We start from the raw sequence: 16,159 nt of genomic DNA, 5'->3' as shown, positions 1-16,159 counted from the left end.
TAAACTATATAAATGTTTGTGAGCGTAATACTTCATGCAACTTGAATGGCTAGTTAAAGGCACAAAAGTTGGATACTGACAATATTTGTTTGGTTACACACTGCCTGGCTAAAAAACGTGGCCTTTGAGAATGGTCGAATTATTGGCCTAAATCACGCAACAAAGAAGATTTGAAATCACTGGAACTGGAACCATTTAATACATTATGAAAACCTGAAAGGACAGTGCTGAAATCTCAACCTTTTAATGAAGTTGCATGGTAAATAATAAACAATAAGCTAATAGTGAAAGTAAGAGCATTTCCATACACATGAGAACCCACAGTATTGGGACTGAACAGCTGTGTGGCCATAAGAAAACCACTTATTAATAAAATTATTGAGAAAAAAGGCTTTAATTTACTATGGAGCAAAAATTGGGGTGGCAGCAACGGGAAAAGGTCATGTGATCTGACAAGTTCAGAGTGACCCTACTCCAGATAGATTAGTGCATCAGGATAAGAAAAGAAGTGCATTAAGCGATGCACCCATTATTCATAGTGGCCACTGTACAAGCCTCTGAAGACAGGGTTATGATCTGGGGTTACTTCAGTTCGTTCAGTCCGCAACGTTACGTGACAAAATGAAGTCAGGGGGTGTACCAAATGACCAGGTTATCATATCAATGGAGTTTTTCTTCTCTGATGACACCGGCATGTTCCAGGATTTAAATTGTAAAAAAGTGGCTGTGGAAACATGAGGATTTTCTTTTTTTTTTTCACTCATGATTTTCCATGCAAAATTTTAACATGAATCATAATGACAAAACAACAGACATTTGGGGGTTAAATTATAAATTTACAGCAATTTAAAAAGTAAAAAAAAAATGCATTAAAAAGACTCAGCTTGTATGTGTCTAAACACAAGAGAGACAGAACAAGAATAAAAGTAATTCAACATCCCCCATTGCTCCCGAACAACCCAACTGAACAACAACAATGACAAGGAGTGCGACAAAATGGAGTAATTTATATCATAGAAAATGTTTTAACACAGAATAATCATATGCTACTGCAGGTTTGCTTTTTTTATTTGGCATTTGACTAACCAGTAAAAGGTTCTGAACATTTATTAGATACACGTCAGTTACCTTGTAAACCAACAATTCAATGCAAGCTCTTAAAGTTTACTCAATTCCACTTTATTTAAAACGTCCTGCTCATCTTGACAAGCCATCATCTTGTGCTTATTAATCAAGTTAGCACGAATGAAAGTAACAGCAAAACCTTACCTGCAGAATAAATTTAAAGACTGAAATATTCAAACATGACCAGCTTATCCAAGGGATCAAAAGGTGTTTCATAACTTAAACATGTCATTTATAATCAAACTATAATAATAAGCAGTTGTACTCTTATTGTCCAGTGCAAATAAAGCTTATTTATTGCAGTAACACTACTGCAGTTTAAAATGCATCACAAGCACTGGAGTAATCCATCAAGGTTACCATATTTCAGATTTTGACCTGCATCCAAATATCGTGAAAGTGCAGACATGGTTACTAGGGAGGCTTCAATCTGATTGCAATCGTATTTGGCATCGGTCTGGTTTACTCAAGCACGCTTCAACACCAACATCTGAAGGTCATACTGTCAAGCTAATGTTCAGATAGCAGAAAAATTAAAGCAATGTTGATGACAAGTATCCTGACAAAACATCCATCTTATGGTGTTAAACCGTCCTTAATAGTGACTGCACTGAGCAGGATTAGAGAGACTGAATCATCAACAACAATTTTTATTTTAATTCTAAATCTTGTTGATGGCGCATGCAGAGAAACTGTTGCCACTAAGGAACACTAAGGACTTTTAGATTCAGGTTTGTACTTTGCTTGTGAATTAAGGTGCAAAGTGTTTAAATGCACTCACTGACATCGCTCTGGTCTGCTGCAGTTTTGCTGTATTAAATGTACCGTTTATCACCATAAGATCTTGAGTTCATTGTGGCAACATGCAAGACAAACAGGGCTAACTAAAGTTAATTATATTAAGTAGGTGTCGCATTTCAACATGAGTACTGTTCTTGAAAAATAAAGTAAAAAAAAAAAAAAAAAAGTCAGGAATGCATCCTTAAACATGGGTGTCAAAAATGCCTGTATTGCACCTGCTTTCATAAATTTAGTCGTAAGCATCAGCTAGACAGAATGTCAGACAGAGTGACCAGTAACCTGGCAGGTCGAGATGAACAACGATAAGACAAAAGAAGTGAGTAGTTTTCCCCTCACGATTCAAAATAACCACAGCTCAGAGGTGAGGCAGCCATGGCTACTTAGTCATCCTGAAGCTTGTGTACTTGCAGAATAGCACTGAAATAAAGTGTGTTTGGATTCAATCCTCTGTGACTAAGATACGATGAGAGAAGGAGTGCACCAGTCTGCAGTGGTTCTGTCCTAAATGCAGCCACCTGGGCTGATAGTAAGAGCGCTTAGTCCCGGAGTTTGGGGTGAGTGGCTATAGTTTGACGTTGCTGAGGTCTTTGGTAAGGCTCTGCATATACGCTTCGTGGATTGTGCTCAGGAACTGGGCATCGTTCTTAAAATAGATGAAACAGAAACCAATATTTTAAATCTAATTTTCAGTTTAAGCAGTAAAAAAAAAAAAAAAAAAGAAAATATCTAAAAATTTAAGCTAAATGTAGTCTTGCTCCATTTGAATGTGTACCTTTATCAAATGTATGAGAACGTCTTGTAGCTGTGCCTTGCTGTACACTGTTGAGGGATGCTCTGCAGCACCGAGGGAGGCAGGGGGTGACGGTGGAGGAGCAGGGTTTCTCGGCAGCTCTGGGGCTTTTGTAGTGGACTGCTGGAATACGCTGGGGGAAAGGAGCAACGACAGCTCCTCGCCTGGCACAACTAGCCCAGCTTTGGTCTGAAACAAGACGAGAAACTCATAAAGGCACATGCATGCTTTCAGACGATAGATTAAAAAAATAAATTAAATAAATGGTGCAAATGGTACAGCAAGTCTGACTAAAATATAACTAATATTTCTAATCAATGTCAAAAGCCATATGTAATAGCAGAATAAACTTGACAATCTGTTCTCAAGTGATTTTCAGGTTCTTAAACACTCAAATCAGACCAAGTCAGAATCACAGCGATCTGATTTCTCCCTCATTCTGATGTTTGATGTGAAAGTTAAGTGAGTCTCTTGACCTGTATCCGCAAATTCAACTCTTCAATAAAACAACCTTAAAAGTGAAGTAAAGCACTGTGCAAATGTCTTCAGACACAATCATTTCTTCATATTTTGCTTCAAAAGTCTGATTTTATAGAATTTTCTCATGTAGTCTTGTATTTTTTTTCATTTGAGAAATAATTCTTTAGGCTTCTTGGGGATGACCCAATGAGAAACAGGTGGCTGCTGTAATAATACAATTTCCCCATTGTTATTTATTAACTAACTTTTCCATCCATCAGATGATGACGACATGATCAGTCTGGTCATTAATACACTATTGATGCTGAATGCTGAGTAGTTGGAACAGATTTTTTACATAATAAATTATTGAATTATATCTTTAGGCAGTTTGCCAGCTTGGGGGGAGGGGGTCAAGACATTTGCACAGTACTGTACATGTCAGTGGGAAGTAAGGGGAAATAATAATAACGTTGGCAAAAAGATTTTCATATACATGTGCTTATATACAGAATGTGTACTCACTGGAATGGGTTTGACCAGATTCGGGGCTTGTGGCTGCGCAAATGTACCGGCTTCTTTACACTTCATGAGGCAAACAGAAGAGACGACAAATTACGTAAGCGAGGAAAAACAGTCAGAGATACAACATGCATGAATATTTACTCTGCACTACCAATCAATAAAAAAAATAAAATAAAAACATGGCAGTTCTGATTCAGCGCTGCTTACTTGTGTGGATGCTGCAGGTTTGCTGGTGAAAACTGCCGGTGCTTTGGGTGTAGGTTCTCTGAAACTTTGTGGCGTGACCAGTGTGCTGGGCATGAAGCCTGGCACTGCTGTCGGCTTGGGGATCCCGTGACTGTCATTTTTGAGTGGATTTATATATTGGGGCGCGGCCTGAGGCCCTGTCTGGCCACGATGCCCGCCAAGTGCTGGAACATTCTCAGCCCTCCCGGGAGAGATGGAGTGCTGTGGGATGAGGGGATTTGCCGAAAGACACTGTGTAAGGAGGGGCTCCAAGGCAACGGGAGGAGGGCCGTAGCTTATTCCACGCAGGAAACTCTCGCCAGAAATCGATTCGGCTGGGGGGGTTGGGTTTTTGGGTAAAGAGCTTCCGAATAGCTCCTCCACTGTGATCTGCTTCACCACTCCGTGTGTTTGCTGCGGACACAAATGGTGCACGGATTAAACAAAAATGCTGAAATGCTATAACGTTAAAGAAAGCTACTTCCAGGAGATCAGCAATTTCTGAAATACTTAACCCAGCCCATCTGGCACCAACAGCCACTGCAATGGCCAATGTCACAGAGATCACACTTTTCCCGCACTCTGACGTTTGAGGTGAACATTAATAGAAGATTTTATCTGCATCAGCCTGATTTTATTCAGTGTACTACTGCCACATGATTGGTTGAGGAAAGGTTGTGCGATAAGCCAAACAATATGACCATAATATTTTGTCCATGCTGAACATCAAAAATTTTATAATGCTGCCAGATTAAAGAGTATCCTGGCTGGAGCGTGCACTGGTACAATGCAGTACAGGTCGGTGTTGTGCCAAAAAAGTGACTGGCTGCTAAAATTTAGTTGGACTGAGCAGGAGCGTGTTCTGCAGTTCTCTGTTTGACGTTGCATAAATTCTACTAGATTACTCTGCGCTTGGTGTCTTCAATATATCTAAACACTCCCATATAATAGCCATTGTATTGTTTTCTTTTTGTTTAACTTCCTCAGCTTTAGAGGATCAAATTTACCACTGCTTTTCAAAATTTTTCACCTGTAGCTCAAACTTTGTGGTGGAAAATGTGTCATTGGCTGCCGTCGTTCCTTTATATATATCTGTATCGAGTAACAATATCTATATCGGATCATTATCAGCTATGATAATCACCAGGGACCACCTGAATCATGATCCCTGATTCAATGTTACATTTTGAAGATTTTCTTACAAATCTAAACAAGCTTAGCAAATAATTTGGTTCTACCACAGAGTGCTGGGCTTCCTGCCAAATTGTGACGAGTTTAGAGCATGCCATCTGCAGGATTATAGAGGAACTACTTCATCTTACCATTTTAAATGCAAACATATAAATTAAAATTTAATATAAAACGTAGATTTTGGTGTCAGTGTGGCAATATGTGACCACCCCCAAATAGAATTCACCAACTTGAGTCTTTATAGCGATACAGATTTAGCTGCTATTTAATACATGAAAACATCAACACACTAATAACATAAATGATGAAAATATCATGAGCAGCATCAAAAAGTACTGAAGTAAGCAAAAACTAATTATTGCAAGTGCTAATGAAATGGCGTAGGAGAGATTAGATTTTGTATGTTGATACTTTTAAAACAGGACGACGTCATGAGGACGAGTGAAGTCGTACGTATTTGAGCCAACACACACAAACAGACTGAACTCTCGTATCTCATAAACAAGAGTTAAGTTCTGGTGAACACTTGATTATATAATGGCTCATTTGTTTGGTTCAAAATCCACAAAGCTCTATGATCACAAATACAGATTTTTGTAGAATCTTTAATATTACGGTTGGGTCTAAATGACTTGCAAACAGTAAATGTGCGAATGCAGCAGTACCTTCTCCTGTTGAGCAGCTATAACTGTGGGCTTCATGCTCTCGACTTTAACTGGGTCAGGAGTTGGAGTAACATCTGTATTCACCTGTGACTCGGCATCATTAGACTGATTCTGTATGGACAGAGAGAGAAGATAGAGAGAGAGGGAGACACACACAAAAAGATACATTTGTGTATTAGTAAATCTCTCTATTCAAAATCAGTATGAAGATCAGCAGACCATATAAGAGCGATTTGCAGGCTCACCCTGTGGTACTCCTCTTTGGCTTTGCTCAGCAGCTGCAGGATATCCATCGGCCTCGTTTCAACACAACCATTCGTCCGGCCACGATCTGGAGAGGCCTGCTGAGCCCGCAACGTCTCTTGCTTCACTATTCTAAAAAACACACAAACACCAAGCGTTAAATCTCAAAGTGATCCTGTATAACACTGCGGGTTATAGTTTGCTTTTAAAATCAATTGCACATTTTGGCCATAAGATGGCAGTGGTGTACCAATGAACACTATTATTTGATAAGACAGCTAAATACAGGGCTCTAAAACTAAAGCCATGTTTAAAAAAAAAAAAAAAGAAAAAAAGAAGAAAAACCCCCCAGTATTATGACAGTATAAAAAACATGGAATGAGATTACTATGGAAGAATAACAGTAATCTCATAACAAACGTTTAAATTCATTAAGGTTTTAAAACTGCACATATCTAAATTTATGACTGCAGAATAAGCACCTCCTTACACCCAGATGGTACATCGGAGTTAACCTTGTAACTATGGTAACAAGCATCCGTGGTAACAAGTTCAGCTTGTTGCTAGGCTCCCACAAGGGTTCCTCAGTGTGCAGCTGGCAACTGCGTTTGCCCAGCACTTGTCACGCTGTGGTGCACATTGTGCTCAATCAATTAAAAGTTTTATTTTTATGCATGTTAGGATTTTTTTCCCCCCTAGCTCACAAACATTTCATACTTACTGGACCATCAGCTGTGCTATGCGCTGACAGTCAGCCTTGTCGTAGAACCAGATGCTGTAGATTCCCACTAAAAAGACAAAGGAAAAAAAGGGAGGCAGATTGAGTTACATAATTCTCCACACAGCATCCATATCCTCTCATATCCGTTAACGTCTATTATGTTACTAAACTGCAGTGTGTGTGTGTGTGGTCATGTAGACTCGAGCTCAGTCTTACACACTGATAACACCTCCAAAAGTAACCCCTTCCTATTTCCACTCTGATCGAGTCAGATAAGAGAGGAATTCTGTTCTGCCTTCTTTCACGCCGACAGCTCCGACACTCGGTATTCTCCTTACACGTGCTGCTTAGACAGAGCACACAAATCTAACACTCTCTCTCGCTCTGGAAGCCTTGGGGACTTTGTTTCGTTCTCTCAGCCACTCGTCGTCTTTCTCCCTTTGGAGAGCTCTACAGCTACACACGATCAAGGGATGAATACGAATGATGTGCAACTCTCCAGACCTCTGCTTTTGACCTACTTTTTATTAGTCTGTAATTCCTGATCTTGATCAGAGTGACTGGTCAGGTTAAGAGCTCAGATCCAGCAACGAACCTTTAAACATTTTGAAGGAGATGTTGTACTGGAGCAAAAATGGAGCTCGCCAAAGGTGACAACCGCGAGACGATGCTTCTGCTTGGCTTGGCCTCGAACCCCAATCATGAACTTCATGACCTTCGGCGCAAGGGGAAGATTGTCTTCCAGAAGACGCTTGGAAGATGTTTAAATGGTACTAACAGAGGTAAGGCTTTTGCATGTTACTTTTGTAAATTGACTGATATAGTGATGCTTCAGTGTGAGAACTAACCCTCATAAACCCGTGATATAATCTGATTACTAGGCCCGCCTCTACATCCAAGCATTAAGACAGTAAAGAAACTTTTGTTCTGTACATGCCTGCAGAATATAGGGTTGTAAAGTGATTTCAAGCAACTTAATGTCCATGTTTGATGAAAAACATGTTTATGTTAATTACTAACATCACCCTCATAGCTACAGTAAAAGTAGCTTAAAAAAATGACGACACAATTGGCACGACTTCCTTTCTTCCAAGATCTGGAAGCTCTCATGAACATCCGACCTGAACGTTTTACATTATTCCTGGAAACCAATAGCGCAGGGCTTTTGACATGATCTAAAGTGTGTATATACAGACAACAGTGGAGTCCTGCATTGCTAAGGACCTGCTTTAATGTTTAGCATTTGAAAATGAAAAAAAAAAAAAAAAATTCTTTTACTTTCAGTTACAAACATGTCTTCTTTCCAGAATACAAGACTTTACTATCTGGAACCTTATCTGACATCTGCAAAAAGTTTCAAGAAGCTAGGAATTTTGAATTTTATTCTTATAATTCAGACAAGCTGTTGATCTGCTCGTACAGCAGGACATCAACTGCTTATAGACTCCATTATACAAACCTTAGATCTGACCAAGTACTTTGCTTGGACGAAGAGGCATTCCATCAGTGCTGATATACAGTACAACAGCACTGGGACTTTCAAGCATGTGTATGTAACAATACACTAATTACACTAACTGTTGGTCGGCAGCTTAATATTACATTGTAACCAGCAATTTCCAGAGAAGATGGAAATTTTTCTGGAAATACTGGACCATGGCTTGTTGTAACATTTAATCCAGTGTGCAGGAACATGATCAACATTTGTGACGCTTAGCATCAATAAAGTACAATCCAGTTGCAGGTCTGTGCGTGTTGGTGGAGCAAAATGACTAATTAAATAAACATTCTGCCTATGACTCCATGACATCTGTGCTGATATTTAGTTCAACAGCACTCCCTCTCGTGTGCTATTGATTAATTATACCACACTTCATGCATTGTTTTATTAAATTCAGCATATGTTTGGCTCAAAAGCAACCTATAAGTGAGGCAGAGTATAATTCAAGTAATTCTCCATCCTACAAACTGAGATGAAACTTAATCCCAAATATTTTCTTTTAAGTTTATAGACTGAGATTTCAGGTAGTCCTGGAAATCTGTTAAAATTATTAGGGTCAAATTATCAGGCTGAATCAAGCAAAGAAAACAGCTAAGGAGATTGGAAATGACTGGAACTGGGTTAAGAACCCTTTAACACTATATAATTAAAACTGGAAAGATGGTTCAGTACTATCAACATTGTGGAAGAAATGTGGTCGGGAAAAAATAAAAGCATGTGTTGCATAGTGCCCACTGTACAAGACTCTGGAGTCAGTGTCTGATCTGGGGGTTATTTCAGTTGCAACCTTTAGTGTCAGAAGTTTACAATTTTGATAGTTAACTAAATTATAAATTAAAAGGTTCCTTGTAATGTCGTTATGCCAGCAGCATGGGTGCAGATAACATTTTGTGCGTTTCTATGCTAAAAATTAGCAACCCTGCTACTTACTGAAAAGCAAAATGTTCATTTTGCCATTTTTAGTGGAAGAAAAAATAAAGAGATAGAGAAACACAGTAAAAAAAAAAGACCCCCGTCATCTTAGATTCAGAGTTGAAAACTGATCATTAAAATAATTAAAAATGACATTCTTAATAAAAGTGTTCCAATAGATAAATGGCACTGCTGTCATGGAATCACCCTTGTTTTAGCAATGCTTCAATGCAACAATCAACCAAAACATTAAAATCAATAACAGGTGCCCTGAATAACATTGATTTTCTTGTTACAGTGGCACCTGTTAAGGGGTGGGACATTGTGGCCAGCAATTGAGCAGTCAGTTCTCTAAAGCAAAGCGCTGGAAGCAGGACAAATTGGAAAAGCAAAAGGATCCGAGAGATTTAGACAATGGACAAATGGACAATGGACAAATTGTGATGGCTAGATGAATGCATTTCTAAACTTAGAATGAGCAAGTGAGGAGAACTGAAGTACTTGACCATGAAACAATAAAAGATGTGACAAGTCTGATGAATCACGATTTCATTTACATCAATGTAGATGGTTGGGTCTCATCCATGGAGGCCACACTTCGTTACATATACTACTTTATTATCTGATACCACAGGACACCTTCAGAGATCTTGTGATGCAATGATGAATCAGAGTTATTTTGGAGGACCTACACTATATTAGGCAGGTGGTTTTATGGCTGATGCTCATTGTGTTCTGTTGAAGCTGCTTAGCTAGGCAATTACTGTCAGGCGGAAATTTGACAGCACAGCCTGAAGCAGGAATTACAAGTAGTTCTAGATAGATAAACAAACCTTTAATTGGCATTACATAATAAAGGTACTCCGCAACATAATGCAGTTTAGCATCTACCAAAATTGCAAATGGTAATCTATTTACATAAGTGCAGATATTTGAAGCAAAACATTTTCTGTACGTCTTCACAAGGTTTTTACACACTGTTGCTGGTATTTTGGCCCATTCCTCCATACAGATCTTCTCTAGAGCAGTGATGTTTTGGGGCTGTCACTGGGCTACATGGACTTTCAACTCCCTCCAAAGATTTTCTATGGGGTTGAGATCTGGAGACTGGCTGGGCCACTCCAGGACCTTGAAATGCTTCTTACGGAGCCACTACTCGTTGCCCGAGCGGTGTGTTTGGGGATAATTGTCATGCTGAAATACCCAGCCACGTTTCATCTTCAATGCCCTTGCTGATGGAAGGAGATTTTCATTCAGAATCTCACGATACATGGCCCCATTCATTCTTTACTTTACATGGATCCGACGTCCTGGTCCCTTTGCAGAAAAACAGCCCCAAAGCATGATGTTTCCACCCCCATGCTTTACAGTAGGTATGGTGTTCTTTGGATGCAACTCAGCATTCTTTCACCTCCAAACACGGAGGATCATACAAATGCTCTCTAGCAAACTTCAGAGGGGCCTGGACATGTACTGGCTTAAGCAGGGGGACACGTCTGGCACTGCAGAGGTCCCTGGCGGCGAAGTGCGTTCCTGGGGGTGCCTTTGCTACTTTGGTCCCGGCTCTCTGCAGGTCATTCACTAGGTCCCCCGTGTGGTCCCAGGATTTTTGCTCACAGTTCTTGTGATGATCACAGTGTGATCTTTTTAACCCCCCCTGGGTGAGATCTTGTGTGGAGCCCCAGATAGAGGGAGATTATCAGTGGTCTTGTATGTCTTCCATTTTCTAATAATTGCTTCCACAGTTGATTTCTTCACACCAAGCTGCTTACCTACTGCAGATTCAGTCTTCCCAGCCTGGTGCAGGTCTGCAGTTTTGTTTCTGGTGTCCTTTGACAGCTCTTAGACCTTGGCCATTATGGAATTTGGAGTGTGAGTGTTTAAGGTTGTAGACAGGTGTCTTTTATATTGATAATGAGTTCCAACAGACGCCATTAATACAGGTAACGAGTGGAGGACAGAGGAGCCTCTTAAAGAAGTTACAGGTCTGTGTGAGAGCCAGAAATCTTGTTTGTAGGTGACCAAATACTTATTTTCCACCATAATTTGCAAATAAATTCTTTAAAAATCCTAAAATGTGATTTTCTGGATTTTTTTTCTTAGGTATACCTCAACTATGAGGTATACCTATGATGAAAACTACAGACCTCTCTGAATTTTTTTAAATGAGAGAACTTGCACAATTGGTGGCTGACTAAATACTTTTTTGCTCAACTGTTCTTCTGAAGCGCAGGTTAAGTGGGCTAAACCTTCAAAGTGGACATTTACACACTTACAGCTGGCGTTCCGGTACAAGAGGAAGGGATCCTGAAGCTGAAACTCCAAATCTTTGTTAATCGGCTCCACCAGGTTCTCAGTGCTTAGACGGTTCATTATAGTGAAGCCGTGCCGTGGCGATGCTGATCTGCAGAAATAACACAAAGAACATACAAAATGTAAGAAAAGCATTTACACTAATTTAAAGGCAATAGTGTAGTCAGTCATGTTAGTGTATGACAAGTATATATAGAGATCATATTTACCTGGCATATACAAATAAGGTGCCTTCAATATCAGTTTTCTCCTGAAGAAAAAACAAAAAACAGTTATTCCTCATAATCAGTACACACAGACACTTACATGCAACAATTATCGGATGTACAGAACACAAGTTGGGATCTACAATCAACAACAATACTGGATTTTTATTTCCAAAACTATAAAATAACAAAAACAACAGTCAGTTATTTTAAGACAAAAAAAAATAAAAAATCACAAATTAACAGCACCTCAAATTAGAGGTGTTATGAAGGCTTTACAGAGCATAAGTAGCAGATACATCTCAATATCAACTGTTCTAAGCCCCATGTGGTCTGTTTGGGATGCACGTGTTGACTGGTTACACTTCAGGCTTGGACTCAGGCTGATGCAGACTGCTGTTCTCTGATGGCTTGTGACTGAATTCAATCAACAGTTCAAGACTGAAATAGTTTTTGTACCCGAGCCTCCAATAACAAAAGTGGACTTCATATAACTTAACTACACATCTTTCCTGTTATACTGAACGTTCAGCCGTGTAACACACAGTATGACTGCAGATCAATCTCTGCTATCCGTTATCACCCAAACAAGTATCGGTTCCCTTTTAAGTCTGTTTCCTTGCAAAGTTGTCGTCATCTCAGGCAGTTTTTCCGTGCCACCGTCACCCTCGGCTTACTCATCAGGAAAAATCGAATCTTTCTAATTCATACATATTTTCTCACAAATTTTATATTTGTCGTTGGTCTTTTGGCTGCTGCCGGCAAGGGGTTGCCACAGGGGACCATCCGGTCTGCACACAGAAGCTTGGCACAGGTTTTTACACCGGATGCCCTTACTGGTTCAACCCTGCCATTTTATCCTGCTTAACATCAGCACTGCATCCAGTGGCTGGGATTTGTGCACTGGATGGGAATCGTTCAGGGCCTTTCGCATGGCAGCCGAAACACATACCACTGAGCCACCAGTGCCCTAACACATTTCATAATCATTTCTCTATTTATCTTATTCTGTAAAGCTGCTTTGTGACAATGACCTTTGTTAAAAGCACTATATAAATTCATTTTTTATTGAAATACAAATCAGGAAAAATCAGGATATTAGAAGATGTGTTCAAACTTTTGACCAGTAGTGTATGTGTTTTGGGTCAGCAGAACCTGTACATGTTTTATAAAGAAATGTTTTTTGTTTATTTTTTATTTCTCTGGCTTTCACATGTGTGCTGGACTGCAAAACTTCTAAAACAGTCCTGGGGTAAAGAACAGAATGAAAAAAAGGAAAAAGAAAAGGAAAAAGAAAAAGGGACATTGGGCCACACCTCCATCCAAGGCGTGGAGTGATACCAAATTAAGTCCTGGAGAAGAAAGTAATTCCGGCTGCAAGATGGCTGCTACTGGAGTTTTTAGATTTGAAAAAAACTTTTGGTTGTGTTTTTTAAATAGTTAATCCGATGGCGTACAGTGTTAGGAACTACTAGAAAAACCTAGTAGCGACTTTTTTCTTTTTTCTATGTAAATCTCGGCGAGGTTTGATGAGAGTAAGATGATGATGCTACTAATGATGATGATGATGCGGGAATGCTGTGGACGCGATGCGTTTTCTTTAGGGGTTTTTTTGGGCATCAATAGCATCGGAATAAATGAGTAAACTTCACACATCACGCATCATGTCGTGGCTGATGGACTACATTTGGGGTAAGAGAAAAATTGTGGAAATTTCGTTCACTGATTAACTATTCTTTAACTTTTACTGGTTACAAAAAGCGGATAATGAAGTTTTCTTTCCAAAGCTGACTTGACTAGTGACCAAGAAAACCAACAATAGGAAAGAAGTTTTTTTAATCTGCGTATGAAAGTAGATTAGAGGGAGACGGCGTTTGCGAACACACTGATCGGTGTTCTGTTATAACGGACCTGACAGCGCTGAGACGCCTCGTAAAGTTGAACTCAACCCGCTGTCCGGCACTTAGCTCACATACATCTCTCCATAAACATGGTTACATTTGAAATGGCGCAATTTCCCAAACGTAGTGCCCTAAACAGGGAGTACAAGTCATTATTTATCAAGTGTGCTTCACGTATAAGCACGGGTATGGGAACAAGACGTAGCATTTTAGCTCGCGCGCACTCGGCTTACGTTAGCTAACGCCGTTAGCTGTGAGGGAGAATTAGAAAATATAAATAACTTCTTACCCATTCGTTTGCTTTCGAGTTGAATTTATAGAGCGCGACCTGCCCGGTAACATCGAGCAGCTTGTTAATATACGGGTCATATTGCTGCAGAGCCGCAAGACTCATCAGATGTCCAGCTTTGTTGACGGACTCCATCTTGAACGCTAGCATAAGGACAGCACGGAAGAAATTCCGAGGACACCCCTGATTCATATTTCTGTCCGGGTTGTAAACCAAGGCACGCAATCGATGGTTCCGCGTTCACCAGGTGGTTAATGACAGCGGTGAAATACATTATAAAAAAAAAAAAACAATAAAGCAAAAAAGTTTATATAGCTTTAAAAGTATTGCGTTGGATTTAATATATATATATATATATTTCAGGGTCATCTTATCGATTTTTGACCTTTAAATCCAAATAAAAAAAAATAAATGATAAAAAAAATCTAATTCAAAATAAAATTTATTTGTTAAATTTATTTGTAAATGCTTATACTGCTGTTTATGACCTAAAAAATATTAAGAGAGGGTAGAGCAAAAAGACAGAAAGGATGTTACTGCAAGGAAATATTGCACTGAGAGAAATGTAAACTTTAAAAAATAACAATTTACAAAGTTGCAATAAAAAAAATCAATTGAAAAATATAAAATGTATAAATTAAACTTATTTAAACTTAAGTTAACTTAAAATGTGCAATATAGTAAGATATGACATGTAGGTAAGTATATTTTCATGAAAAAAACAAGACACATTTTGTTTGCAGTGCAAAGAAAAAAAATAAAAAAATTTAAATAATAAATTCAATCCTGAAATGAAATATAGTATAAAACGAATCGTTTCATTGTGAGTTCAATTCTAGCTTTTGATGTGTGCGCATGGAGTTTGCATGCTCTCCCTGTGCTTGGTGGGCTTCCTCCAGGTATTCCATTTTCCCCTAAAAAATACATGCAGGTTAGGTTAACTAAGATGTTCAAATTGCCCATCGTGTGTGTGTGTATGTGTGTGTGTGTACCCTGCGATGGTTTGGTCCCCTATCCATGGTGTACCTCATCTTGTGCACTCAGTCCCCTGGGATAGACTCCACTCTTCACGCCATGACCAAAATGAAAATATTTTAATCATATTTTGTACACGCATTATTTGAGTAGTATTCACTAAAACCCCTTGTCAGCCCAAATGACATTGTCTTGTATATGTTTTTAAAATTTCCAATAAAAGTCTAAGAACTATTAAATGTGTACGTAAAACATTTTTTGTAGCATTCTATCCTGAAGTTGTCGTAGTTATTAGTGAATTAAGCTGTAGCTACACATTAAAAAATTACACAGTAATTTATTTTAAGCATTTAATAATGTAAATCAACATCTTCCCTAACGTGTTTGTGTTTAAAAATAGATTATGTATTCTCTACTGGGTAACTTATAATTGCTAAATAGTTTTAGCACTACATTTATTTCATGACTTAAAAGTCTTGGCGAGTTTCAGTACAAGGAGAAGAGGGTCTAATGTACTTATTTTTTTATTTCCTGCCTAGCTAGAATGCTACTGTAACTAACTACCTTACAAATCTAGCATGTTGCCTAGCTGAAGCGAACAAGGCACCACTTGGTGGTAGAGATGAGAATCACCAGACACCTCTCATCACTGATTCATTTAAAATTGTGATTCTATAAGTCTCACAATTTTATAAATATCCTGAGTCAACATTATATTTTCCCAAATTTTGTTACATTTTTAAACATATAAAAAAGTATTATGAGTAATTAAACGTAGCCCGTTCCTCATAACACATTATAACATTAGTTTTCTCACATTTTTATTGGGCAGCACTTTTTTATTTTCTTTGTCATCTGCCATAATACTATTTTTCTAAGCAACCTTAACAAATAATTTACTCCTACCACATGGGATGAAAATGTGTAAATAGTTTAGAGTGTACCGCCTAAAGGATTATAAAGAAACATGATGTTTTACCTACTCAAATGCCTCCAAAGTCTCAAAACTCAACTTGACAGTGAGCAGCAAGCGCAGGCATGCAGGGCCCCTAATGCATGCAATTTTCGACTATTTCGTGCTTGCGAAATTGCTCTTTATGTTAACAAACAGCTGGATATACTGGGTGAAATAGGACGTACAGTACAGTATGTTCAGTCAAGTTTGCCTTTCTGGTGTTGACTTTAGCCCTCACGCCCTTCCCCTGCCATAATAAAACCTTTAACTGGTACAGGGGATTTTCCCGAATGGGAAATGGCTTTTAGGGCAATCCATGTTTCAAAATAACTTTTTAGGATAAACGTAAACAAGACCAATTT

The 16,159-nt window shown here is 38.8% G+C and overlaps 2 protein-coding genes across 3 annotated transcripts in view; one reads left to right on the top strand and one right to left on the bottom strand.

Moving 5' to 3' along the window:
- Positions 1–225: 225 nt before the first annotated feature.
- dcp1a (decapping mRNA 1A) lies at positions 226–14,032 on the bottom strand. The gene is made up of 10 exons (XM_053503898.1): positions 13,868–14,032; positions 11,681–11,721; positions 11,435–11,562; positions 6,746–6,812; positions 6,027–6,156; positions 5,782–5,892; positions 3,908–4,339; positions 3,701–3,760; positions 2,699–2,905; positions 226–2,569 (listed from the first exon to the last, which is right to left on the bottom strand). Exons 1-10 carry the CDS (start codon positions 14,015–14,017, stop codon positions 2,489–2,491), a joined length of 1,407 nt encoding a protein of 468 aa, XP_053359873.1. The 5' UTR covers positions 14,018–14,032; the 3' UTR covers positions 226–2,488.
- The window catches only part of cacna1db (calcium channel, voltage-dependent, L type, alpha 1D subunit, b), a 135,059-nt gene continuing 131,952 nt past the window's right edge, over positions 13,053–16,159 (top strand). For both annotated transcript variants that reach the window (XM_053503895.1, XM_053503894.1), the window contains exon 1: positions 13,053–13,369. In XM_053503895.1, coding sequence (XP_053359870.1) covers positions 13,315–13,369 — 55 coding nt within the window. In that variant the 5' untranslated portion in view covers positions 13,053–13,314. The remainder of the gene's footprint in view (positions 13,370–16,159) is intronic.

This window comes from Clarias gariepinus, chromosome 9 (genome assembly GCF_024256425.1).
Source record: "Clarias gariepinus isolate MV-2021 ecotype Netherlands chromosome 9, CGAR_prim_01v2, whole genome shotgun sequence".
Taxonomy (NCBI): domain Eukaryota; kingdom Metazoa; phylum Chordata; class Actinopteri; order Siluriformes; family Clariidae; genus Clarias; species Clarias gariepinus.
Note: the sequence above shows the minus strand (reverse complement) of the source record. Positions and strands in the feature narration are given on the sequence as shown.